Source organism: Kwoniella mangroviensis, assembly GCF_000507465.2.
Source record: "Kwoniella mangroviensis CBS 8507 chromosome 1 map unlocalized Ctg02, whole genome shotgun sequence".
Lineage (NCBI taxonomy): Eukaryota > Fungi > Basidiomycota > Tremellomycetes > Tremellales > Cryptococcaceae > Kwoniella > Kwoniella mangrovensis.
In genome coordinates, this window is record NW_027062534.1 from 3,611,769 (window position 1) to 3,638,398 (window position 26,630).

Consider the following 26,630-nt stretch of genomic DNA (forward strand, 5'->3'; position numbering starts at 1 on the left):
AAAACAACCCCTGGAGGTTTCCCTTTCCAGCTGAGGACTCTGCATTTGCGTTACCGGATAGATAACCTTAAAAGTGCCATGTGGCCGGGATCACGTGACCTTGCTGTCGCTTGCAACACGACAACGGTTGCTGTAATTCTGCTTGCACCCTTTCTTTCTTTCTCGTCCTATCCACATACCCTACACGATACTCTCTATACGCAGCATCATATACGGCATCATGGTCAACAAAGTACCCGAATGGCTCGCTACTGTCACCCAAGTCGAATTCGTTATTGACGAGAAAGCTTTCATAACTATCGCTAGTCATGCTTTGGACTTCGAAGATACCTTCCTTTCTCGCCACCCCTCTTCTGGACAAATTACCGATGCCAAAATTGTGGCTAGGATCAAGCTTGGAAAAGTTGTCGGACGAGGCTCTTTATGGGATGTTTATCAAGCCAAGATGTACCTGGTCACTCCTGCAAACTCCGACAAAGATTCCATCAACGTAATGGTCAAATACACCGCCTGCATGGATTTCGATGGTGACCGATACTTTGGGGGTGATACTGTCAACATTCTAGATAGGAAGTCGGCTTTAGAAGCAGTGAAGAATGACCATGATTTCTATACCAAGCATTTGTTGGAATTTCAAGGGGAGATGATTCCAAAGCATTACGGGACGTTCATAAAGCCGGAAACATTGGTTTGTTGCATGATCCTGGAGGATGTAGGAAAACCTATCGGAAATACAACATTTCTAGGATTTATTGATCCTCAGGATAAGTGAGTCTTCAGTCATGAGGAACGAACGTGACTGACCTGCTTCCACTGAAGAGAAACGATTTTCGGCTTCTATCAAAAACTTCATTCGAAGAAAATACTGCATAATGGTGTAGACCGCTGGTACATCTATAAAAACGATGCTGGCGGCGTACGTATCATAGATTTCCATCGAGCTTACATCATGGCTAAGCCAAGACTATGGTTGGAATGGGAAGAAAGGATGGTCAGAATGGATTGTCGCCTTGCCAATTTGTAAGTCCACCCTTTCTTCTTAATCACTGGAGTGTGATCTGATGCTTGTCCAGCGTCACCTTCGCCGAGTTCAAAGAGGCGTACAGCCAGAACGATCGTAAACCCACTCAGAAGAGGAAGCGTGAGATGGACGATCTGAAGCAGCTTGCTGATTCACCACTCGCTGCGAAGAGATCCAGGAGAGAACCACAGTTCTATGGGAGCGGGTGAATAGGTGAGTGCAATCACCGTCAATTCTACACATGTGGCATGCTAATTCCTGCGGGATCCTTGTTATACTTAGGTTGAGCATCCACATCTCAGACGACTGCGTCCATACTTAGATCCGTCAGACGATCTCCTCTGTGTATGCATATGGTATTTCACGGTTCATTCTTGATTCACAAATATGGATTTGTCAAGCAAGCATCAGATACCTGGGTATTCCCGTTTGTGGCTTGACCTCCTTTCCCCCACCCGTGCAAGGTTCACCAACTTGATCATCATCATCACCAGCATGCCCATATAATCTCCGTTCGGATGTATATAATCTCCCATTCGATATTACATAATGGGCAGTTTATCCTGTTCATCTGATATTTATCCGTTCGAGGCGCAATATCTTCCATTCGAATACAGTATCTCCCATTCGAATCACATTTTATCCCATTCGAAACCCACTTCATCTCTTCCGAATGGCATGCTATCTGCATGCATCGCTTGATATGCACTAAGATTGACACTGACAGCGTCAGAGACGTTACCACCTCCTTCACTGAGGCCCTATAGCTGTGTAGAACAAGCAATGGATACCAAGGTTGAAGGATGTTCTACGTTGAGCGATCTTCTACACGATTGTAGAATCCAAACAACGGTGCGAACAAACAAAGCAACACGACTTATAATACGTTCTTTCTCTTTGACTTCTTTCTTCAAACAATCACAAATCATTCTAAAACCTCTTTCTATCTCGAATATATCCTCACAGACTTTGTTCAACATGGCTGGTAAAAGATTAGACATTCCTACTCGCCAAAATCCCTCTAGAGGCTCAAAATCGAGAGCTGAAACGAAACCAGCTGAGAAGAAGGCTGAAAAGCCTAAGCCTAAACCAAAAACAAATCCAAAACCTCCAGTATCTGATGTACAAACTAAGGATACGCCTACTCCAAAGAAGACCGCTCCCATTCGACGATCTTACATTCAATTCCCTGGACCTTTTGCCAGAATATGGTTGGACTCGATGAAAGAAAATGATCCCATCTGGTCTTCGAAAGAGAATATCAACAAGTTCGAGCAGTCTTTTGAAGTGTCTCTCCAGCCATTCGAGCACTCCCTCGACCAGCTCTTCCCTTCTGTTGCCGTCAAATTTGAATTCATTCGATTTAAAGACAAAACTCAATCGTCGACGTTACCTCGCATGGGAAGAGGACCAGTGTGTGCTGTAGATGGATCACTTCAGAAGTGTCATCAAGCTCAACCATTTGTTCCTGCCTTTCTTTATACGTAAGTACCTTTAACTTCGTCTTGATCATCTTATTCGAATCCCTACTCGACCATTCGAAGCCTTATTCGAGCATTCGAATCGATGTCGAATCATCATTGATACTATGATTCGCGCTGGTTCAAATGCTCGAATAACAATCCGAATTGTCTCAGCTCTATCCGAACGAGCGTCGAACAGCCCTCTTCTCACTGTATTCCACTCTGTGTAATGCTGACTCGCTTGTATCTAGTCATCCTGATGCCATCTGCGACAAAGCAACTCATTTCGGCATTCCCACTTTGCTTTTTCGATGGGAAGTGAAGACTGTCAAGATCTCCGACACTCGTTCGCTTACCGAATTGGTTCTTTATTCTTGCTGGTCCTGTTATACCCGTGGTGGGCAAGGATGTACTGTTCAGGGGAAGATAATATCCGAAACCTCAGATGAAAACGTATCCCAACTCGACTTCTCAGAGTTTGCTGATAATGGCGATTCGAATGGTCCTACTCTCTTCCCTCAAGAACAACCTGAAGTCGATAATACTTCTGACAACGAACTCGAATCGGAAGAAAACACTTCTCCTATTGGTTCTTTTAAACGTCCTGCATCTCCGCCATCTTCTGCAGGCGCTTTCAAGAAGATTCGAGTGGATTCTGAAACTGTATTATCGCTACCTGCAACTCCTACCCCTGCCTCGAAGTCCAACATTTCTTCTGCGGACAAGACACTTGTCCCTCTGGGAAAGAAAGGTAGAGACTACTTTGCCAACCTCAAGAAGAAGCGAAACGCTTCCCCCTCTCCTCCCCCAGAAGTGAACACCATGGATTTGCTTCGAACCAAACCAACTCATTCGACCGATGTCTTTTTACATCCGATGAAACCTTTTGCCCTCCCCATTCAACCTTCCAGACCGTCTAAAAATGATAAATCAAACGAACAACCTGCCGTATCAACAACCGAATCAACTGCAACTGTTATCGCACCTGCTTCTTCATCATCGTTGCTTTCCGGATCTGCTGACTTGAAGTCCTATTTTCAACAATCTGTGCAGGCTGTATCGTCGCTGCATAAAGATCTTCAGTCTAAGTCACGATCATTCGAATTGGAATTGGATGAACTCTTATCTCAAGTAGAAGGATTCAAAAATCAAGCTCAGATTGATAGGGCATCTATTGAATCAGTTCGAATCGATAGGGATAACAAATTGTCTGAGCTTCGAATCATGGATACGGTAGTCTCATCTCAATCGAAGGATCTCAAGGACATGCACAGGAAGATTGTACTTTTGGAGAAGGAAATATCGCTCAAGGATAAGGAAATTGAGAATCTCAAGTCTTCCCAGAAGGTCTTTGAGGGACGAATAGCCGGAGCGGTGGAGGAACGAGTTGCAGCTGAGAAAGCCATGAGTATAGCTGAAGAACACAGAGTCGAAGCGGAGGGTGCTCTTAGAGATGTCATTGCAGAATGCGATTCTCTTCATAAGGAAATTGAGAAGCTGAAAGCAACGGACACTGAGAGAAGGAAAAGGGCTCAATCATTCTGATCATCTGTGTTTATAGTATCTTCCTCAATGTTGTATATTAAGAGTTATAAAGGTTGTGGTATGTCTTTTACATTGCTGATTCGGTGGTTTCATCGAAATTTTTCTCTTAACGTCTCTACATCTCTTCCTCATCTAGGCTTGGTTACTGGAAATTGGTTCGAATAATCCTGTATAGTATAAATATATGCATATGACCTCTTCTGGTTTACTCAGTTATCTCATTCGGTGACATTTTCCACCTTACGACAATTGTCTCATTCATTCGACACCACAAGAAGCAATAAAGATCATGCTGCATACTCTAGAGATCAACATTTACGAACCAAGTTGTACATACTGCTTCAATCCCATCTCTCCAGTCGCTGAAAGATCTCTCTGAGCTCTGTTTGACACGTAGGCCAACGATACCAGGTGTTACTATCATTCGCACAATCTGCTCCTTCGCTCTTACTCAGCATGATTGCGATCAAAAGGTCTCGAATGGCTCTTAGTGCGGTGGGTTCGGGGCAATGAGATGAAAATCCGAAACAATCGATGGAAGGTTGCAAGCCATGAGCAATTGCAACAGCTGCAGACACCGCAAGAGGTCCGCAGCTATGGCCATCTTCCTGCTTGATCCAATTCAGGCGAGAACGTAGTTCCTGCTTGAAAATCAGCTACGACTACAACACATACGGTGAAATATGTACCCACATCGGTGTTGTTAGCACAAACCCATCCTTTGTTCTCCTCGGCAGTGACCCAACCGTGGGTTTCTTCGTATTCAAGTCGATTGTTCAAGAAGGAAGTCCATCTCTGTTATGTCCAATCTCAGCCTCTTGTCCAGAACCTTGATTGTTCTAGAAATTCTCACCTTTTTCAATAGAGAATTATCATACGCTCCTCCTGCTCCATCAAACGGTATCAACAGCTTTTGAGGACCGAAGATCACAACGGTAGCAAAGTGAGCCTGCCATTCGACATTGATTATTGATATAGTGACACGATCTCTCCAGCTTCTGTCTTTGCCCAGTCGTGGAAACGGGATACCTCTAGTTGGTTTGAATACTGGTTTCTTTTCATACCACGGCAACAACTGTTCGACGAACTTCACATCGAATGGAATAGCTGGTCTGTCCTGTTGTTCGGAATGTTGGAAATACCGATTGGTGTAGAGCTGTGCTGCTCGCACAGCAATGGCGTTGATATTCGATGACCACCATCTCTCTTGACACAATCGGTTGATGTCGTCGGATTCCATCTCCTGAGTGCCCATCAAGAGCTTCAACCTACAGGAGGAGCCATTCGTCGGTGTCTTGCGCGACCGAATCCAACTGTTGATGTGCTTGAAGATCCCATTCGAAAGCGAGAAATATGTATTTTCGTCACGTTTGAGCATGGATTCTGACATGAGGAAGTTGACATCGCTATTGTCCATCCATGGGATGGATTTATACCTATCTATTACTTCGTCAACTGAAAATTCCTGCCTGAACAGATTCGTTTCGTTTGTCGGTGCAATTTCTATGCGTCAATGGTCAGCAAAGATCAATCCTTTACGATATGAAATACTCACTTCTTTTCTTCGAACGTGATGACTGTAGCCTGTCCTCTGCTTTGGGCTGTTCGATTGTTTGACTACCTGAATCGGATTGATACAACAGGAATGTTGGGTACCTACCACTTGCAAAGGCCTCTCGTGAAGATGTGGAATTAACACGCCATCTCCGATGATCGTCAATGATGAACCAATCACTACCGTGCTTAATGATTACAAGATAATGGCCGTGATCCATCTGTGATCCGGTCCGACATATGACTGCATTTAATCTCCAAACATTCTGTTTGTCCACCTTGGAGTTGTTAAGTAGATGTATTCGATTTGAAGAGAACATCTCTGGGAAAGTTAAGTTCTTCACAGTCGGCTGATCATCATCTATGTGTAGATTCCAATTGATTTGAACGCCTAGCAGATTACCTGACATCACAATTGGCAGCTTCTGAGGCATCTTGAGTTCTTTCGCACAGAAAGGATTTGAGCAGACAGGCATTGACGATTGGGAACCGATACCGCTATGGAAGATACTGTCTTCAAATGAGGTTGCGGTTGAATTGATGATATCTTTGGGGCTGATTCGAAAGATACGATCGACGTAGATATAAGATGAATCCTTATCGATTGTGAAACAAGCGTCACATGATTTGGTCATTTGAAGTCCGAAGGAGAACAGAGAGTCAAAACAAGGTTCTGATTGACAACTATCCCATAGATCAAGCAATTTGGTGAAGACTTCAACAGGATCTTCTTGACCTGAAGGCGAATCAGCTAATTTTGATTCTTGAAAGATATCAGCATCCAAAGTGCAAAAATCTGAGACCTAGAAACCGCACAACTCACCCGCTAATATAGATCCAAGGTCAGGGAATTCTGTAGGCTCCTCCTCATTAATCGAATCCATGAACTTTGCAAAGAGCAGAGCTGTTGGCTCGTTGGATAGATTTGTTGTAGCAAACGAATTCGTAAAGGCTTGAGTCCAGGTCAAATTCCGAGCCAGCATCTGGAAGAGAGCAATTGCATAGCAGTCGTTCCCTGTATTGATGGTACCAGTAGGATATATGATTTTCTTCAACTGTTTAGGGGGGATACTAAGGGTACTAGGCGTAAACTTGCGAGCTTTTGATCGATAAGGATGGAGCGGTTCGACTTTCTTGGGGCGCCCTTGTAAGGTGATGGCGGATGTGGTGACCTCTCGATGTTCTGATTGGTATCTTCTGCCCACTGGAGATACTGACCTTTGGCGTTTTGTTGATCGTTTGATCAAGCCATTCGACTCATCGTTATCAGGGCGAACCGATGGATTAATCACCAATTTGTCTTCGTCAGGTATGGAAAAGCCTTGTATATCAAAATCGTGAAGTGTTGGAAACTCGAGAACATCTTTCTTCCAGAAACTGTTGAGCTCTTCGCGATCTCCAACGATAGGAACATATCCACCACCAGATTCTTCGGGATGGCGCAGTAATTTGGCCTTGATAGACGAGGTTTTCGATTCGAAATCCGTCAATGAACCACAGGTCTCGTACATTGTGGCGGCCCAGAGATGCGCACAACGTTTACCTGTCTCACGCCAGGTGGAACAGGTGCAGAAATTCCTCTTCTCGGTTGTCTGTTTACCACAGAAATGGACTTCGTTATCGACTCGAGGGTTAGGAGACCATACAATTATATAACAATCTGACGGAGCATCAAAAGAGCATCGAACGGCCAGTGGTACTCTACTTGATTCGCAAGGTTTGATCCGATTGATTTCCCAGATATACATGCCATCGAATAGCTGTTTCTGTAATCCTGGATCTGCCCGAGAATCGGCTGGAGGCACATTCTCGTAAAAGGGAAAGTACGAATTGATCAATATCGCAATTAAACGATCGAGTCTATACCAGATATATGTTAGAATCCTTTTCTTAGACATGCGGTAGTCCAGTCACAGATGCTTACCTCTTATTCGCTCTACAGCTAAGAAATACTCTATCAAACGTTCTAAATGCTGCTTCAACGTAATTGTTGGTAGACCAAGGTCCATCACGAGTGACTGAAGCTGGCATACCATAATCGATGACTTTAGCTCGCCACCGCTCACTGAACCATTCTGAGTTCATATATTCCATCAAACGAGACACGGTGTCTTCATCTTGATCAGCAAGGTTGGCGATATCTTTGCGGAACTTTTCTTTGTAGACTGGCCAGAGGTCTTCAGAAGGACATCGTTGTGCTGATCGAACACAGGATAGGAAACCAGCGGCGAGTCTGTCTCTGTCTTCAAAACGATGGAGCTCTCGCTTTGCCCTGGAGCGACAAGCCTGCATTAGGTGAAATTGACACATCCGAATCGATGTATGGGGGAATTCAAGTTCCAGAGCGATCCGTTCCGCATCATCACCATCAATCATGGCAAATCGAGGGAAGAATCCATCCTCTGCTATGATTCGACAATGAGAGATGAAGTCTTCTTCTGTCATGGTGATCTGATCCGATTCGAACGTGTGGGTGCCGTTCACGATTCGTCGTGCAAGGTTCTGGATTGCGGTGGACACTTCATGGAGGAAAAGGTGATAAGTGGAGTGGTTTGCATGAGCAGATACCATAGCAGCAACTATATTCTGTGTCAGCGAATGACAATGAGAGGAGGGCGCAATAGAGCTTCACCTACTTGGTACCATTCGATGCTTCTTGCTCAGAGTGCAGAGAAGGGTGAGTGGTGCTTTATGGGCATTCTTGTTTCGCCAGGAAGAATCAAGGAGAATCCCCCTCTCTCCGCCATGGATTATCCCCATCAGAAGGGCGAATGGGGGTGCTACGATGCAGACGAATGGTACAGAGTCTGCGTTATCAATGCCCAGGTTGGCGCACAATCGGTCTTGCGGCATGTTCGGATACGTATAACTATTTGTTAGCACGATTCGAACGGTATCAACTCACTATAACAATTCCTGGGGCTTTCTATCAGCAATGATCTGGATAGCCGCTAGAGGTTCCTTATCCAGTCGATCTCTTCTCAAGGCTACTTGTATAGCTGTTCGGAACTCTTTTGAGCGAGGAAGACGATGCGGAACCCAACGTGCAACCCATTCGGTATAAGTGTCGGTTTTCAAAGGTGAGGTGTTGAACCCTATAAGGCGAATTAACACATATTGATTTGTAATCAGTACTCACAACTTTGAAGACGTGTTTCAGTCATTCCTAAGTTTAAAGCAGCTTCATGAAGATAGCTTCGAATCTTTGGGGACACATTGAGTGACAAGAGATGTTTAGGTGGACGATGACTGTCCTGGGCAAGCATTGTTATTGAGCACTGTCCATGTAGTGCTTGGTCGACAGTAATTTCAACCTGAGGATATTTGACGTCAGCAATAGATCCCAGAATATAACAGTATGAACATCTCACAATCAAATTGGCTTTGCATCGAAGTCTCCCAGTCGACGTTTGATGGGTAATATCCGAGGAAGGTGGGGAGGAAGGTGTATCATTCTTCTGTTCGACTGCAGTGTTGGCGAATTGGATAAACATCTCTTCTGTGGAGTTTGGAAGAGTTCCTTCTGGGTCCGAATCAACGACACAGCATGAGCCATTGCAGATGAATACTGAGCGCCATATCACCCGATCTTTGTGACGACTTCCATCATAGGTAGACCGGACGTTGATCTTGAAGCGCCGTGAACGTATGTCTGACGGAATTAATCCAGGAGGATCTAGCCATTGTACTTGTGCGCATGCGCCGATCGAATGTCGTTTAACTTTGTAATCATGTTTCTATTTGATACCAAGGGACAATCAGTAAATGACTGCATGACAAGAACGGAATGCACTCACAAGTGCGTCGAAGAATTGAGGAAGGTTATCTATACTTCTGGTGACTGTCTCATAACCATCTCCAGGTTCGAATTTGTTCTTTAAAGGGTTGAGGAAATCATTTGTAGTGATTAAGACACCAGGCGTTGTATCGGTCGAATGGGTGTAGTATTCTTCTTCAGTCCGGGTTGAAGAAGTATGAATATGAGCGTTGGAAGCAATCTCTCCAACAAGGTAGTGTCCTTGATCGTCGAATAGCTCTTTATACCAATCATAATTGTCATCTTTGATATTTTCTTCCAAGCGGATGCTCTCTGTGTAGGTTATTGCTTGGGTTGAAGGACGAATAGGTTCTGAGATGGCATATTCACACGTTGTTGATGCCAAACCATCCAGTTGTAAAGGCGTTGAGAGTGGAGAAGGGAGATATTGACGGGGTGGTCGTCCTCTAGGACGACGAGTGACATGATTGAGCAGTATGTCTGTGGGAAGATCGATCGCTTGAGGGGTGAGAGGGGGAGTTGAGATCATCATTGAGAGTGAAACAAGGCAATTTGATGTTTGTGATTATTGAAATTGCGGTGATTCAGCATGCAGATTAGAGATAAGTACAATCATCAAAGACGTAGCATGCATTGGATCATTGAAAAACTACATGACATGGTCTATTCGAATGGTTTCAGGATAGGTTGATTGATATTCTATCCATTCGACAGCCCAGGTTGAACCATTCGAGGGTATCCGAATGGGCTTTGGCCTCTTAGTTGCAACATCCAAATGGTATCGTTGAATGATTCGAATGTAACTCGTTTTGGCATTTTGGCGATTGTTCATGGATCGAACGGATGTCAGGTCGAGTGGATAACGATGTTGAGTCAGTGGTACTGCAAGAGAAAAGCTCTTAATACAGATTTGCATGTGTTTTAGATGACATTCGTTGCGAATAAGATAAACTGATGGTCGAATGGTAGATATCGTGACGCGAATGGGATATATTTTCAGGGAATGGGATAAACTGCCCATTATGTAATATCGAATGGGAGATTATATACATCCGAACGGAGATTATATAATTTTGCATCATCACCATCACCAGCACCAGCACTCGTCGCCGATCAAAGGAGGGTCATCCGCGACTAGGTCTCATTTACGACAATTCGACAACGCGTTTGTTGACATCCATCAAAAGCAAACCACCGCATCAGCAAACTTTCATGCATGTCACGTTCTTAATTTGGATCAGTACTAACAATTCTCCTCGCCTAATCATTTTTTTGATAGACACCACATTCGCAATATTCTCAGCTTCTAAGAACAGGTAAAACACTCACAGCTATTTCGGATACATGACAGTACATCAGCTCTAAAGCAACCCAAATCAATTTTGTCTCCAGAAATTTTATCCCTGGTGTATTATCGTTTGCTGTTCATCCGGGCAGAGGCAGTGATTACAGGCTCAAGCAGTCGATTACTAGCGTTGTAAGTACAAGCTCATCCTGAAGCAGCTGCTGATTCACTTGTAGCTCTCCTTCCCCTCTTTCACTCTCATCCAACATCGTCAATCCGCAATCCGTCTGCCATTTATAATCACCGCACTCTCTCCAACTTCTCCTCTCTGATAACATCGATAATGTTTCTTTGGCAATTTCTCAAAACCGAATTTAAAGACCCAATTCAACAGATTGGCAATGATAATGAGGAGTACGATGGAAGGACTAGCAGTACAGGAACTCGTGCACCGAATCAAACGACCCGATTCGTCTTTAGATCGACCACTCCTCTAAGTCCAGATCGTCGTGTACCGATTCTCAAGCTCAGAAAAGTGCCATGTCGAGCTCAGCTAGAGCAGAAACTCACAGATGCTCTAGCCAAGTATAACTTAGATCTAGACATTGATTCACCTGATCTCGATCTACAATCCAGTGCCGCATGGTGTCAATCGGCTAGCAAGATGTCTGGTCGACCCATGAAAAATGAGACAGACCAACAGGCGCATACCGCTTTGGGCTCTGGACTCGCATCTACACTTATCGCCGATAAAGGTCATTTTGACATTGAGTCCGAGTACAAATTCCACTTGCTCACACCATACCATCCGAATCTGTTTGGTCGATCCCATGGAAAAACAACTTTTTGAGACCGCTTTTGAAAGGTCACTCAAAGCTCAATTCGGTCAGAGTATACCAAAGACATGTAAAAAGGGTCAACAAGTGCCATCTGTGTCTTCTGGTGAGCCGGGTCACTTGGCCTTGTACCGATCGTTTAGAAGTGGACTATGGGAAGGATACCAAGGAAGATTGCTGAAAGGCGCTGTACCTTTGCCCTTTGGCACTTACGAGGGGGTATTTGGAGTGGAAGAAAAGACTGAAGCAGCTCTCAGTTCCTGCTTGTCAGAATTAGAGGAATGGTGGCAGTCACAGGACGAAACTCTCGACTTGTTGATGATCAAAGAGCCAAAGGCAGCTAAGGAGAAAAACAAGGAGAAGAAGGAGAAGGAAGAGGCTTTCGTGCTTGTGGATGGTCAAAGAAAGTACAGTACCAAGCTCGCTAATATGATGAGTCAGGTGAGTTTTCATCGTTTCTTGCTTCATCTGTCGGTACTTGAGCTGGAAAAAGCTGATACGACTGTTGGATAGATATGGGAAGAAATGATCGCATACCGATATGGCGTTACAATTGTCACCTGTCGCTCCAAATCCTTTCTTGCTTTCATGTCTGATCGTGGCGAAATGTCGATTTCCCATACTTTCGAGCATCATTGGGATCCAGCAATCCACCATCATCCACACCAAAACTTTCATCAGCTGACTCTCCGACAAAAAGTTGATGTTATCTGGTACCGGCCTTCGCTTCTCACTTTGGTGCTAGCTGTGGCTGTCTGGGCGAAGGATAGGGAGATAGAACTGCGTGGTACGGAGCTGAAAGGATGGCCCGAGTCTTGGCCCCCGGCTCGAGATCTATAGACTCGATTCGCCGAACGATGGGTACGTCAAGTGGCATACGAATACTGTACTTTGTGGTGCATGAAGACCGCTGACGAGAATGCAGTATGGACCACTGCATTCGAAGGATACTGTAGACCAATAGCAATCGATTATCGCGCTTCTGTATATCCTTATCCACGCGTCGACGGACTATCATCCATCATCTTCTTATATCCGATTTCATCATTACAAACAGTCAGAATGGTCCGTTATCGTCATCAAATACACTTTGCATATGTACATAAAATATCACCCTTTTGATTGTCCAACAAGATCATCATATATACGTCGATGAAGAGAAATGACTCAGCTTAGAAATATCAATGATTCTAACAGGTTCTTTCGCGTGACTGAAATACATATTCGTCATGTTAATAGCATGTAGCTGGGTCATAGTATTAACATTCATCGATGATACTGTAATTTATACACGAGGTTAAATCTCTTCTTCGACCAGCTAAAGATCTGGGGATTGAAGATCTTTAAGCGACTTCCCATCTTTTCTGAACAAAGGGCACGTTTGCATGAAGTATCATTAATTTATTCGTCAAAAGGCATTATCATAAATCATTATATACAAAAACAACCAAACGTAAAATGGCTACACAAATAATCATCGAGTCGTACAATTCATTCAACTCCAAGATAAACCAATCAAGTTGAACCGGAACCCAAAATGTCTATATCAATCTTGGTAAACAGCGTAGCAAAGACGAATCTACTCATCATCGGATCATATAACGGTAAATGGTGATATCCCTTGGGAGTCAGACCGAGAGGTCGGATCCATTGAGCTATCAAACCATTTTGTCTATTCTTGATCTCCAAATGCAAGAAGTTCAATGATAAACTCGATGGGGGGATGGTAAGTTCGAATGTGATCGTTTCGCTCCAATTGGGGTTCAATGTTACTCCATTGGATATTCGCGTTCGTCTAAAAGTCGGGCTGGAAGGCGGAGATTCGTATAATGACGAAGACGAAGTGGAAGATGCCGAAGACCATGACGAGTAGTTCGAAGTGGGCTTCAGAGTGGCTTCGACGTATAAATCAGGCGATAATGGCATTCGTTGTCCGGATATCACCTGGATCTTGATTCGATACCTTGTAGGTATCTCTTGCACTTTCTGACGGAGGGCTAATGGTTTGAGTACGTATCCATTTGAAGCGTGAAACATGGCATGATTGAGTAATGTAGCTTCATCTACCAAAGCAAATCAAACGAAAGATCAGCACGATGTTCACGTTGTAGATCTTTTGACGTCAACACTCACCAAGTGTTTGCCAATTGAGCGCTACCAACTGACATCCTGCACTCCAAGCGACCGTAGGATCATAATTGGACGAGGTCAATCTCGTACCTCTGGGATAAACTCTTGAGATATGATTGAAATTATGTTTGACCCAATCGGCTTTATTCTCCTTAACGATCTTGGCTGCCGTACGTTCAGAGACGCTGAATTGTTCCTTCGTTTCATATTCGTTCAACTTCGAAAAACCTTTATACTTCACACCGGTTGTGTAAACCAACAGCTCGGCTAGTTGGGGCGAGAAGGCATCTGGTTTCTCAGTTTTACCCTGAATTGATAATCTTCGGGTTAACCTGGCGAAACCAGAGTCGGATTCTGTGGAAGATGTAGCGGAATCGGGAGACGGCAGTAGTTTAGGTGATTTCGGTTCGGGTTTTGGTGGTTTAGCCTGGTAATGACTATCAGTCCATGCTTGTTTTGCAGCCATGATCAGAACTTACTTTGAACATGATTCGATTCTTTAACTGTTCAGGACTGGGCAAATCGGTACATTCCCTAGTGAGAGGAGCAGTGATCAATCTGTCGCCAAAGACTTCCTTCAAGATGGTTGCCAAGCGATTCTGTTGTTCAAACGAACAGTGAATCTCCGCTGAGATGATGACCGGATAGGGCGAGGCGACGAAAGCGTACTGATTGACCGCACGGCAGATATCTCGGACCGAAACACTCGAAGTAAGAGTCTTTCGATGATATACGACAGGCTCAAGATCACCCGTTTGCACATCCACTGAAAGAGAGAGAATCAGCAAAGTGACAATATGCTAGGATATGGTCATCAGACTCACTCTCAACGCATCGACAACCAGCTAACAAAACCCTAATGTACCCCTCGACCGTACTCTCGCCTCTCCATTGCTCACCAACCAAGTAAGTGTTATGCGAACTGGAGATGAAATAATGCTGAATGGGGTGAGTCATATCTTGCGGCATGTTTGCGGTGTTGTCGGCTGAGCACAAAAACTCGGTCAAAGAAGCGAGAGTCCAATGATTGTTCCCATCATGCTTGAATTTCTCGAAGACTGCTTGAGTGTGTGTCAACTTTTGAGTGTCTTTCAAGAATTGATTGACTCGAGATGCGTTGAGAGGGCCGTCTTTGGAGAGTTCGCTGTGGATTTTGGCGATATCAGGTCGAGTTTGACAATCTTTGATCAGTTGATGGAAGGTCGACATGTCGAGCACACCCTAGTATCCTTTCGTCAGTGACCCGCATGTGAGATAGATGATACTATACGCTTACATCGATAGTTTTGGCAACAGGATCAGGTATCTGTAAACCAATCTGGGTGCACAGAGCTTCCGCCTTTTGCCTATCGATGACCTTTGATCCTATAGGCCATAGTTGTCTGATCCAAATCAGATCAGGATCCGCAGGGGTGACATCCGCGACGTGTCTATCCAAAGTGACTGATACCAACGACTTAAGAGTTTGTACCCATAAGTTGTAGATTTCGTCTGTAAGAGCGACCATATGGAGCACTTTCCATTGTGTACCTCGGACGTAGACAATGGTGATCCAACGTGAGGAGTTATAGGTGTCGGAAGGTGGTTGACCCAATCGCAAGTCACGAACTTCGTTTATCGAAACTGACGGGACGACATCATTGTAAGCTGTCACTGGTCAGGCACATCTATGAGCGGATATTTGATACACACCTGTGTTATCTTTCTTGGAAGACCAAGAGATCCCTCCGTTATTCACCCTAATGATAACCTGTTTCATCTTCTTACTTGAGATCTTCAGCATTGGTACACCCTGTACCAGCGCCATTGGCACTATACCGTCCACAGCAGTGGAATCCATCTCGAAAGTTGATGGAAGTCTGTTTCGAGATATCGGTAAGGTGAATCGCCGTTTGGGTCGAGAAGCGGGTGCAGGTGCAGGTACAGATGGAAAGTAGCTTTCGGGTTCGGCAGAGATTGGGGATGCAGGTGCCGAATGTATACTATCCGATTTCTGAAAGGCAAACACAGGGATGTCAGTATCGACACCAGATATATTATCAACATAATGCAATGTAAGATTGGAGTAGACGATAAGAGCCCTCATCAAAGCAATGATACATACTGACTTCAATCCCGTTTGTTGGGTCAGTCTTAGCATGGAAAAGTAATTAATCGTTGGGCTATCGGGAGGTGACATGGTGGAATGGTGATGATGGGAATCGGATAGACCATTCAAGTAGCAATCAAAGAAAGTGAGATTTTGAAGATGTTATGGCAGATGGGTGATGCGCATGCAGAAAGAATCGAAGGAAAGTAAAGAATGCATGGATAATCTTGATTGGATCTACTTACATATCAGGTCAAATACTGCTTTCCAAGCTATTGTCGAACATCCATTGTCTTCTTTTCGAGTGACCGCTGTCGGACGAAGGCGACCAGCGAATAATCGTCAGCGACAACCCATCACCACGTACGACATCAACGAGGAATAGCGGAAGGTCCCTCTTCAACGTATCACGATGGGTATCTAAAAGGAAGGCACCGAGACCTCCCTTACATCATACCGTATCGCGAAAGTGAAGGGAGAGAGATAAGACGGCTCAGAGACGCAACAAAAGGCTGGAGTGCGAATAGAGTCAATCCACAAGGCGTCCCCCACGCATGGGATAGAGGCCATTAGGACTGGGGCGACAAATAATAATCATCATAGCCGATAGAGTGGGATGGCGAAGGATGATGAATCATGACGATGGAGGAAGCAGAAGAAGATCACCCACGTATTCGTGATATCCGAGGTTTCGAATGAGGATATCGTTACGTCAAGAATACAAAGGGCGAATGCAGTAAAATGGTATGTGGTCTGATATATATGTTAAATCTAAGAGCATGAGGAAGAAGTGGAGAAGAAAGCGAGGCAGTAAGAAGCGAACATTGCGATGCAAAGCTGACTCCTAGCTGCCAATCGCTATGCCCGAAAGCAGTGTAAGGTGAGGGTTCAAGAAGAAGGTTGGTTTTGATGGTTGAGTGGATCATCCTGTTTTCACTGGCAAAATGCAGATGCACCCAAAAGTCGTTTTGTTCTGCTCTCAACAGTTTGGTCAACTTGGAGCGACGCTGTATCACACGTCATATTTGATTGTCTACTGACTGAATAAGGAGACGACGGGCCCAGTTGTATCACGAGGCATGAGGCCACCGCACGTGGTCACCAGGTCAGTGCGCTTAAATCCAGTGTGGGTTTTACCGGGTATTGCATGTGGGATGAGCTAGTTACAATTACCCCAAAATACGTTCGTTGTTAGTTCCGAAAAAGAGTCGGACTTGAACTTGTAACATCTGCAAGATGACACGATAGTATAACAGCCATAACAACGTCTCATCGTCATCTCACTCACTCTGTCCAGCCGGGAGCATCTTCACCTGCAACATTGTAGGATAGATACGAGCCCATACGCAACAAAGCTTGGCTGTCGACTCTCTCTTTCATATGTCTTAGTCAGCACCAGTTCGATACTTCAAGAAGATCCGAGCAGTGCTGTCAAGTACTCAAATAACCATTGATTTCTAGTCAAGAACCGACGTCCTCTCTTGAGTGGAATTCCCTCATTTTCTTGCTACCTACATACCTTTGGGGAAGGAAGTAAGCGATTGGCCCACTACTTCGCCTATGCCAGACATCTCCATCCCTCAAGCAAGGAGGATAGTGGTGGATACGACTGGAGCACAGATAGTCCAGGAAGAATCACCAGCAGTGAGATGGCTCTCATCTGTCGTAACGTAATAGCACCCGCTAACATGACTATCATGTTTGCTATAGACCCGAGATTCGAGGGGTATATATTTACCTCATTACATTGAGCCTGTTTCTCATATAGCTATAGATGTAGGTTGCTCTCTCTAAACCTTTTATCGAGTCAACTGCATTCTGCTGATTGAGTATGACAGATTGGTGGATCCCTTGCCAAAGTAGTGTATTTCACTCGATCCAACTTACCTATCTCCACCACTCCCCCACAATCAGGAACCTCCTCACCCTTTTTACCACCGTCGGAATCCGTGTTCATCCCACCTTTATCTTCCAACGGTGCATCCTCGTCATCGCATATCCAATCACCTTCTCTCAATCCTCATTCTCATGCGCCATTCGACCAATCTCCCCCTCAACGCCGTCCAGCTCTGAACGGAGCGCTAACTCCTGGAGTCTTATCGGAAGATTACAACCACCATCATGCCTCATCCTCATCACCACCTATAAACACCATATCTCCTTCTCCATCATCCAAAGGGAAACTATCAAGCCATCACTCCAAATACCGTCGTAGTTCCTTGCCACCTCCTTTACCGGGGGGTTTACTGAATTTCGCTCGGTTCGAAACGGAACATATCGAAGATCTCATAGCTTTCTTACAGGATTTGATCAAGTCGTCCGCATCGGCCAATAGAGTGAGTTTGGAGAAGATGCAAAAGAACGTTAAGGTGATGGCTACGGGTGGAGGAGCGCATATGTACTATGATCGACTAAAGGATGAATTAGGTGTGGAAGTGACAAGGGAAGAAGAGATGGAATGTTTGATTTTGGGATTAGGTTTCGTATCGAAAATTCCTCAGGAAGTATTTTGGTTTTCGGAAGAATTGGTCTACAAAGTATCACATACCTCGACATCAACATCTGCGCAACCTCAATCACCAATCAAATTGACCATACCCGCATCGGAATTACCCAGACCTTCACCCACCCCACCTGCATACCAGGTCACATTTGCTGATACGCTTGACGGAACGGATTCGGTACCCCATTTCCCATGCTTGATAGTGAATATAGGAAGTGGAGTGAGTATAGTCAAAGTGGACGAAGATGGATCGTTTGAAAGAGTTAGTGGAACTTCGTTGGGTGGAGGTACTTTATGGGGGTTGTTGAGTCTTTTGACGGATGCAGAGAACTTTGATGGTAAGTGTCCACCTATAATTACTAAGATACAAGTGTTGATCATATATACTCAAATTTGCCTATGCCTCTTACCCACTGATTGTTCACTGGCGGATACCATTGCTTGATGGTGTCAAACAGAAATGCTGCTTCTATCTGAACAAGGCGACAACTCAGCTGTAGACATGCTTGTGGGAGATATCTACGGATCGGATTACTCCAAGATCGGATTGAAATCGTCTACCATCGCTTCATCTTTCGGTAAAGTGTTTAGAAAGGGATCAAACCCAGAGGAAAGGAAGAAGACTTTCAGACAGGAAGATATAGCCAAGAGTTTACTGTATGCCATAAGTAACAATATCGGACATGTTGCGTGAGTCTCCCCCTCTAGATCTTATTTGTCTTTGTAGGGACCCATTGTATGCGGCTTTATGCTGATGTCTTGACTTATTTGTTACAGATACATGAATGCAGCGAAATACGGATTGGATAAGGTATTCTTTGGGGGATGCTTCATCAGAGGTAAGTCGTATATCTCTACTCACGAACAATTGCCAAAGATCAAATGCCACCTTCAGGTTTGAAACAATCGCTGACACCCTTCTCGTCTCCAGGCCACGCCGCAACCATCTCCACGCTGTCTTACGCTATCAGATTCTGGAGTAAAGGGACGATGAGAGCATGTTTCCTACGACATGAAGGCTTTTTGTGAGTGAGATATCGGCTCTTGTGTTTCCGGGCCGGCTCGGCAAATGTCAATGTTTTATTTCGTCAAGCTCTTTGAACTATCATTCTTTGTCTTCCCTTCCCCTTCCCATGAGAACGAAACATGCTACTGCATAGTATTGTATTCGGACAGGGCCACTCCGGGGGTTTGATTCCAGCGAATCTGCTGGTATCGTCATCAGCAGGTGATCTAAGAAAGAATGATATCATATCATTATGAAATCAGATTTCTTCGTTTTCCTTCTCTTTGCTCGGTTTTCTTGCTCGATCATCCATTTTTTTGGAACAGGAACAAAATTAAACTTTTTTTGGCTGGATCCCTTTTTTGGTTCGCTCCCGATCACCCGCTTGTGCTCTGCTACGCGTTGCTTCGCTTTTACGTCTCATCTGCTCATATGAATATGTGCTTATGAATTCGCTGGACTGACTTTTTTACCTTTTCCATGTAGGGGTGCGATAGGTGCTTGGATCAAGAATGTTGAACCTGAGCCTGAGCTTCAGCCTCAAAATGGGGAAGGTGAGAACGGATTGTAAGGTTATAATAGACCTACCGTATATACATACATACACAGCATAGGAAAGGAATTGATCTGGTAGAATAAGTATCTAGCACAATGCATATTCTTGAATGACGCAGAATGATATCTACTTAGCGGGGTAGATGAGTTCATTTTGATGATGATGATGCTGCTGATCCCCAAGGAGGACTTACAGCTTATTCGGCAGGGAAAGAAAAGAGAGTTTACACTTTTATCTTTTATTTTATCTTCTTCCTCTCCTTGTCCTTTCCGCTGTTTGAGGGGCTGAGGAGTGTTGATTAGTGTTGCGCACTACTATACCATAAGAATAGCTGCCGAAGTTGTATTCAACGGCAGGGAAGTTTACGAGTTTTTTTATCTGTTGTTTTAGCTTTGTAGATCACATGCTGTACATACAGTATGAATACGAAAGAAAGTCTTCTTCCTCTTCGTCCTCTAAAGCAGGTAATTTATGGAAGTTGGACGAACATACAAACAAATGAGAGGGCTCGGTGTGTGTACGTGTATGTGTATGTGTATGTGTATGTGTATGTGTATGTGTATGTGTATGTGTATGTGTATGCGTACATCAATAGAGGTTTCTGGAAGTATCCTCGTCTCTGTATGCACAGTGAAAGGACATGCAACTCAAGAGGGAACGGAGATGACAACATCACTTAGATCGCTGGCTGATCATCAAGGACACGCTGATGATCTGTAAAACACACTAAAGCTAAAAAAGAGAGAAGTGATATCATACTCGTGCTTTTAGGCCAGTGCCGATTACCAAAGAAGAGGAGAAAAAGGTGCTAAAATTGAGGTTGACAATATCACTAGTGAGTTATCGGTTCGTTGCTTTCCCGTTCTTTTCGTTTGATATCATCTCATCGTATGTGGGATGTGTGAGTGCGCGTCTAAGAGTGTATGTGTGTATGTGTGCTTCGGTCGTAAGATCTCATATTCCCATGATGACAGATGCAGATACAGATACAGATGCAGCACGGCTTAGGTCCAGACTCTTGTGATCGTAGACATCCATTCCCTTCTGTTGTCCACAGGACTGGCTGCATTTAATTAACGTCTGGTTTTTTTTTTTTTGTTTGTTTTCGTTTCCCAAGAAGATCTCTCTCTCTCTCTTGTTCAGGCGACAGGGAGAAGACAAGAGAGTCTAAAGAAACAAAAGTTACTACTCACTTACTTCTTAAGGGTAGATCAGAAAAGGGAAACTAACTGCAGGGGAGAGAGATCCAAATTGTCCGGAAGATTTGTTTGCGAGTAAATGACGTACTGACGTCATCTGTAATAAGATGTATGGTAACGGAAGTACCTTGAAATGACCGAACTGTAGTATGTATGCCTTGTCTCCGGTGTAATTCAGTGTTGTAGTTTTCTAATGATCCCTAATCGGAATCGTAATCAAGCCAGCTAATCAGCTAATCACCCCCTTTGTTCCCGGACCCGTATCATCATCGACCACCACTGTCCACCGTCACTGTCAGACTCTTGCTAATCAACATTGCAATCTCATCGTATCATGCGGTTCATCATCGCAAGTGAATTATCTTGATTCCATTCCTTCGATGGAGATGCCTTAGAGAGAAGAGAGACAGTAGAGAATACAACGACACACGCAAGAAATCAATCAGCTCAACTCAGACTCTAGCTCGTCTCGACAGACCGATTAAATGATACAATCTCGTCTCGCAAAGTGTCTGTGACACCCAATCTCAAATTAGATACTTTACACAACTAAGAATTGGTATAACATCCAATCCGAATCACCGGGCTTGGACGGGACTCCCTCAGGACCATAACTCGATACTCATAGAACGTTGAGCAAAAGTATACATAAATACAATTGAATCTGATCGTAATCGAGTGACTAGAGAGATACCGCACCTCGACCTTCAGGAATAGCCTCTCCAGTCTTCATCTTGCTCAAGCCATCTTCGAGCTCTCTACTACACAAGCTGCCATAGGTTTCTCACGATGGGGGGAGACCATAAGTGCCCGGTACGTTACATTACTCATCGTACCGAACTAGCTACACCTACCCGATCCTTTGACCCAAATATGATTCTCTCATCCCCTCCTAGCTTCCTTTTCCAGACATCCGTTTTCTCCTCGCTGACAATCCTTTCACTTCTCGCTGGTAGCTCTGTTCGGCAACTTTCACGCGACCTCAACATGTCGGTAGACATCTTAGAGCTCATACGGGTGATAGACCCTACGAGTGTAAAGAATGTCCATTGAGATTCGCAAGAAGGTAAGCACATAATTTTCTGCGCAGGGAAATATGACCAACAATCAATAATACTCGTTATGTACATGTCTAGTGATCTACTCTCTCGACACGTCAACAAAGCTCATAAATCACCTGACGAAAATGCACCTCAAGATAAGAAGCCTAACAAGAAAGGTAGAAGGAAATCTTTCCCTGCTTCAGCAATGAAGAAACCGAATGCCAACAATCAAGCCAACGATGATAACCATATCAACCAAGTCAAGGATAAACCCAGAAGCGCAAGTTTGAATCAACAACCACAACCTCAACTTCAAGCTCAAAAGATGTATCCCCATCATCCACTACTGGCTGGATCATCCGCCTCGACATCATCAAATGGACCGATGCAAGTTCAGACATGGAGTACAAACCCCTCTCAAGCTTTCGCTACTACTGCAGGAATGACCAACCTGTCTTCATCCCCTTACGGTCAAACCTTTGTCAATCCAGTCACTGGTACTGGTAATCCCAATGCTATCTTAGGAAATCTCACATACCCTGCCAATCCCAATAACAACAATCTGCTGCCGACTTTCGATCCGCCTTTCACAGCGGCGCCAATGAAGATCACTGGTTCAGAGCAAGGCTATTCATCTATCGGGCAAGTCCCTCTGAACAATAGTAGTGGTATCCTATATGAATGGGGATTTAAGAAGAGAGCATGCGATCAATGTAATCACTCGAAAGTCAGGTGTGACTTTGCGGATCCTTGTCGTACGTCCCTTCTTCGCTGGACTGCATTTGAGAGCTAACTTTTATCCTTTGCAGTACGATGCACTCATCGAAACATCAAGTGTTCTTACAACAAGACCCAAAGGTCTCGCACGGCTGGATATCTGCTAGTGCCCAGCCACACGACCGCTCCTGCTCAAACAAATATGGGTCACAACGACCAAACTGGCAGTGCGATCACAACCTCACCTCAATCACAATTTTCATCACCTCATTCCACGGGCAGTCCCGTCGCTACTACCCGAGCTACTAACCATCATCAACGGAATAACTCGGTGTCATCGCTTCCGGGTAATTTATCTGTACCAGCGTCAACCATCCCACATCAACAATGGGGAAGTGTCCCTCAAATCCAGCAATCAGCAACGATCAACAATTGGCAACCAGTGCAAAGTGGCTTCAGCCAACCTCTCTATCCGAGCCTCCCCGTTGGAACTGCCCCTGGAAGCATCACCGGCGAGATCGTACCATCTCCTGCTTCCATGAACGTCCCACTGCAAGGTGCCGAGACTTATCAAGCACCCACAAAATATCAGGGAGGCAATACCGTATCTCAGAACGCTTCTCCTCAACAGGATACAGCCAGCACCCCTTCCTTGACCAACAATACCACCAGTCCCCCAGATATCGACGAGCCTTTCGAACGAAGGAGCAGCTACACTGGGACGACTGGAGGCTTCTTATCTGGACAAGAATGGCAGAACCAGAACAAGCAGCTCAAGGGAACAAACGTTGCTCCAACTCTTCAAACTCATAACAGCGATCCTGCTCAGATTGTTCCATCCAGTTCGTCCCCTGTCCATTATTCTCCGACCCAAAGCAGTCAGTTGTCTACCAGCGCTCCTTTCGGTGCAGAATATACATATCAATGGCCACCTCAGGCTTCGCAACTCATCGATCCTGCCTGGCAAGCCCGTCAAGATATCATTTCTGATGACGAAAATGCTTCTGCTCTGAGTTCATCTGCTCATTCGACTTTCCTTGATCTCAACGATGCTCAGTTCGCTCCTTCCCAACAGCATCGTCGAAGATCAAGCGCTGGACAATGGACCAACGCCTTGGCGCAGATGTCGCTGCAAGATAACCTCAGTAGTACGGAGTCTTCAGTTATCCCTCTACCTGAACCGTATTCAGCTGGCGGCTCTATGGGATCCTCGATGTCCTCCGATGGATCTGCACCAGTTGGGGTTCCTCAAGGCTCGGCTAGACGACCCACGTTCCCCACTTTGACGGGTGTGGCAGAAGAACCTGAATCGGAAGCTCAACCGATGCCGAGCCTTTCGGATGTGAAAGATCTCTGGAGGTTGTTCATGGCTGAACCAATGACTGGACTTACACCCATGGGCGAGAAGCACAACGATCTAGAATTGAACACGAACAATGGACCTTTGATTACTCCTCGACCAGGAATGGGTAAGAGGACATTGAGTAAATCCAACTCCATGCCTGATCTCCAATCGCCAATGATCAATGGACCTCAATTCTTTAACAACTTCCTGAGTGGATTGACACCTAGACCTGCCGAGCCGCAAAATTCGTATCTATTCAATCAACAACCTGCTGCCGGTGGGATGAACGCTAATGATGATGCGGATATCGGTAAATGGAGTAAAGAAATTCAACAACGTCAATCGTCTTTCTCCCTCAGTGGTCAACCGAGCAGCAAATTGGGTAAAAGCAATTCACAATTGTCCTTCAACGGTAACAATCACAATGACCTCAAGGACAAGAACAACAAGATGTCGCCACCACAGTCACAAACAAACAGTCGTCAAAAGCCTAATAGACCATTACCAAGTGTAGTCCAACGTTCTTCGGCACTTGAACAGACTTTAGCACCGGAACGTATCCCTTCCTTCGGTATACCTCAATCTCTCTTGGATACCAACAATAATCAGTTCATCCGTCAACAACATCAAAAGCAACAGATGTTAAGTGGTGTTCCACCTCATATGGCTCGACCAGGAAATAAAAGATTGGCATCTCAGACTCTGGTTCCTGGTGAAAATGGAAAGAAAACTACTTTTACTCTTTATGATGAGATTGAACCGCAAATTCAAACTCAAGCTCAAGTGCAAAGTCATACGAGTACACAGGCGAACTCAATGTTTTATCCAAATTGGAGTTTGAATCCTCAACCGATTAGCAAATAGTATTTGGGATCTGCCAACGAATGGGTATCCCTCTCTGCTTTTCTTTTTCTGTTTCTATCTCGTTTCGTTTTTAGTATGGACTGTATTATCAAGTCAATTAATCCCCTCCCTCCCTTCCTTTTCAGTCGTCACTCGCCTTCTACAATCGTATATGTATCTATCATTTATTTTATACTCACTTTCGGACTATCAAACTCACTGTAGCAATAGTTTTATATCTTATATCGTATATCGACCTGAATCGGACAATCTTACTATCCAAACATACGAAATTTGATTTGTAGCTGATTCATCTTCCTTGGTTTCTTTCTGCTTGGATTATTTTGGATCAAATTTGACAAAAATTAACAGTTTTCAAATCAGTATCAGTATCAAGTATCAGTATCAGTATCAGTGGAATTTATCAAAAGGAATCGTAATTGATCTCACTATATATATACAGTACAACGAAAGGACGGGATAGAGGGAAAAGGAATACAGTATATTAGAAAGTAAAGAGTAAGTTAAGAGAAAGTCAAAGTAAAAGATCAGTTTATAAGGATATAACGTGAATTATGCATCAATGTCGAACGAACACTGGATCAATTCTTGACTGCTCTATTTGTTATCTTTGTGCGAGTTGAGCACTTGTGCCACTCAGTCATTCACATGATAAGGTAACGTTCTGAAAATATTGAATGCATATTCATATTATATATAATATAGAGTTCATAGGCTCATAAGGATAGCTTGTTTAATGTGGACATCATCATCAGACGACCAAATCAGCCTGACCGCCGCTGCTATACCATCTAGTATTAATGTGTCTTACACCAAACCCGCACGATACAGCATTCTCGACGGTCCCAATCCATGAAGTATCATAACATTCACAATCGTATACGTACGTCTGCCAATTGGGATCGGTAGCGAATATAGGTCTGACTGAGATAGCACGAGCTGTAGAATTGCTTTTTGGGTATCCACATCGATCGATACAGCCTTTGATCGTTCCTGTGTATTCATGTATGTATGGTTGAAGAGGTAGACATGGTGGTAAGGTTGGTGCAGGATGCGGAATTGAAATCTGATCGGAGGTAGTCGAGCTATAACTTGTAGTATACGATTATCATCGATGTCAACATCACGTACTATGAGATAATTTAGATATTCATTCGATCAATACCAGTTTAGTGGGATAGTGAAAAGATGAAGGATACGGTGGTATCATATCAAGCTGTGAAGCCTAGTTATGATTGACTCACCCTAGCCAAAGAACCCGTCCAATATCCATCAATGATCATGGTGGCATTCCCCACTTGCGAAGGATATACTTCTCGGTTCTGGTGACAGAAACATTTCTGAGTTGAATTTTGCCAGTGAGAACACAGATATTCGGATTCGAAACAACCTCTCTGCAAAGGTAGTGCCAATACCAATATGAGTTTCGTTCATGCTGTTGTCATGTAACTAGAGAGTTCGGACCTAGTTTGACGGACAGATAATTTGGGTTGCCTAAGATGGAGAATCAGAATGGAAAATCTCACTTGACAATCGCCTACATTCGCAAATGAAGTGATCAACATACCAGGTTCAGAAGGAGACCTATCAGCCACGACGTTAGCGTACCATTATCCCGTGGCGCAAGTCAGTTATTCGGAATCGTATGGATTCCCATCTGTCCATTGAGCTTGCGTCACTACGAACCACGAAGAAG

General features: G+C 44.4%; 9 protein-coding genes across 9 annotated transcripts; 6 read left to right on the forward strand and 3 right to left on the reverse strand.

The window, feature by feature from the left end:
* Positions 1-220: 220 nt before the first annotated feature.
* Positions 221-772, forward strand: I203_106481 (uncharacterized protein; the record flags this gene model as incomplete). Its single annotated transcript, XM_019150994.1, has 1 exon — positions 221-772. One exon carries the CDS (start codon positions 221-223, stop codon positions 770-772), a length of 552 nt encoding a protein of 183 aa, XP_018999871.1.
* Positions 773-949: 177 nt separating this feature from the next.
* On the forward strand, positions 950-1,230 carry I203_106482 (uncharacterized protein; the record flags this gene model as incomplete). The annotated part of the gene is made up of 2 exons (XM_019150995.1): positions 950-1,020; positions 1,074-1,230. The coding sequence occupies 2 exons, from the start codon at positions 950-952 to the stop codon at positions 1,228-1,230; spliced, it is 228 nt and encodes a 75-aa protein (XP_018999872.1).
* Positions 1,231-1,999: 769 nt separating this feature from the next.
* I203_106483 (uncharacterized protein) lies at positions 2,000-4,029 on the forward strand (the record flags this gene model as incomplete). The annotated part of the gene is made up of 2 exons (XM_065517980.1): positions 2,000-2,505; positions 2,736-4,029. 2 exons carry the CDS (start codon positions 2,000-2,002, stop codon positions 4,027-4,029), a joined length of 1,800 nt encoding a protein of 599 aa, XP_065373284.1.
* Positions 4,030-4,370: 341 nt separating this feature from the next.
* Positions 4,371-8,436, reverse strand: I203_106484 (uncharacterized protein; the record flags this gene model as incomplete). The annotated part of the gene is made up of 7 exons (XM_065517981.1): positions 4,371-4,670; positions 4,723-4,824; positions 4,883-5,532; positions 5,585-6,334; positions 6,407-7,443; positions 7,508-8,162; positions 8,220-8,436. 7 exons carry the CDS (start codon positions 8,434-8,436, stop codon positions 4,371-4,373), a joined length of 3,711 nt encoding a protein of 1,236 aa, XP_065373285.1.
* A 51-nt stretch (positions 8,437-8,487) lies between these two features.
* On the reverse strand, positions 8,488-9,890 carry I203_106485 (uncharacterized protein; the record flags this gene model as incomplete). The annotated part of the gene is made up of 4 exons (XM_065517982.1): positions 8,488-8,678; positions 8,723-8,897; positions 8,955-9,320; positions 9,381-9,890. The coding sequence occupies 4 exons, from the start codon at positions 9,888-9,890 to the stop codon at positions 8,488-8,490; spliced, it is 1,242 nt and encodes a 413-aa protein (XP_065373286.1).
* A 1,099-nt stretch (positions 9,891-10,989) lies between these two features.
* Positions 10,990-12,322, forward strand: I203_106486 (uncharacterized protein; the record flags this gene model as incomplete). The annotated part of the gene is made up of 3 exons (XM_019150272.1): positions 10,990-11,423; positions 11,512-11,923; positions 11,996-12,322. The coding sequence occupies 3 exons, from the start codon at positions 10,990-10,992 to the stop codon at positions 12,320-12,322; spliced, it is 1,173 nt and encodes a 390-aa protein (XP_019000600.1).
* Positions 12,323-12,997: 675 nt separating this feature from the next.
* I203_106487 (uncharacterized protein) lies at positions 12,998-15,791 on the reverse strand (the record flags this gene model as incomplete). Its single annotated transcript, XM_065517983.1, has 7 exons — positions 12,998-13,545; positions 13,616-14,039; positions 14,092-14,378; positions 14,437-14,833; positions 14,889-15,235; positions 15,305-15,605; positions 15,717-15,791. 7 exons carry the CDS (start codon positions 15,789-15,791, stop codon positions 12,998-13,000), a joined length of 2,379 nt encoding a protein of 792 aa, XP_065373287.1.
* A 1,470-nt stretch (positions 15,792-17,261) lies between these two features.
* Positions 17,262-19,781, forward strand: I203_106488 (pantothenate kinase; the record flags this gene model as incomplete). Its single annotated transcript, XM_019150270.1, has 7 exons — positions 17,262-17,345; positions 17,412-17,477; positions 17,540-18,542; positions 18,663-18,894; positions 18,982-19,043; positions 19,136-19,229; positions 19,697-19,781. The coding sequence occupies 7 exons, from the start codon at positions 17,262-17,264 to the stop codon at positions 19,779-19,781; spliced, it is 1,626 nt and encodes a 541-aa protein (XP_019000598.1).
* A 1,973-nt stretch (positions 19,782-21,754) lies between these two features.
* On the forward strand, positions 21,755-24,934 carry I203_106489 (uncharacterized protein; the record flags this gene model as incomplete). Its single annotated transcript, XM_019150269.1, has 4 exons — positions 21,755-21,778; positions 21,922-22,031; positions 22,102-22,763; positions 22,818-24,934. The coding sequence occupies 4 exons, from the start codon at positions 21,755-21,757 to the stop codon at positions 24,932-24,934; spliced, it is 2,913 nt and encodes a 970-aa protein (XP_019000597.1).
* Between the last annotated feature and the right edge of the window lie 1,696 nt (positions 24,935-26,630).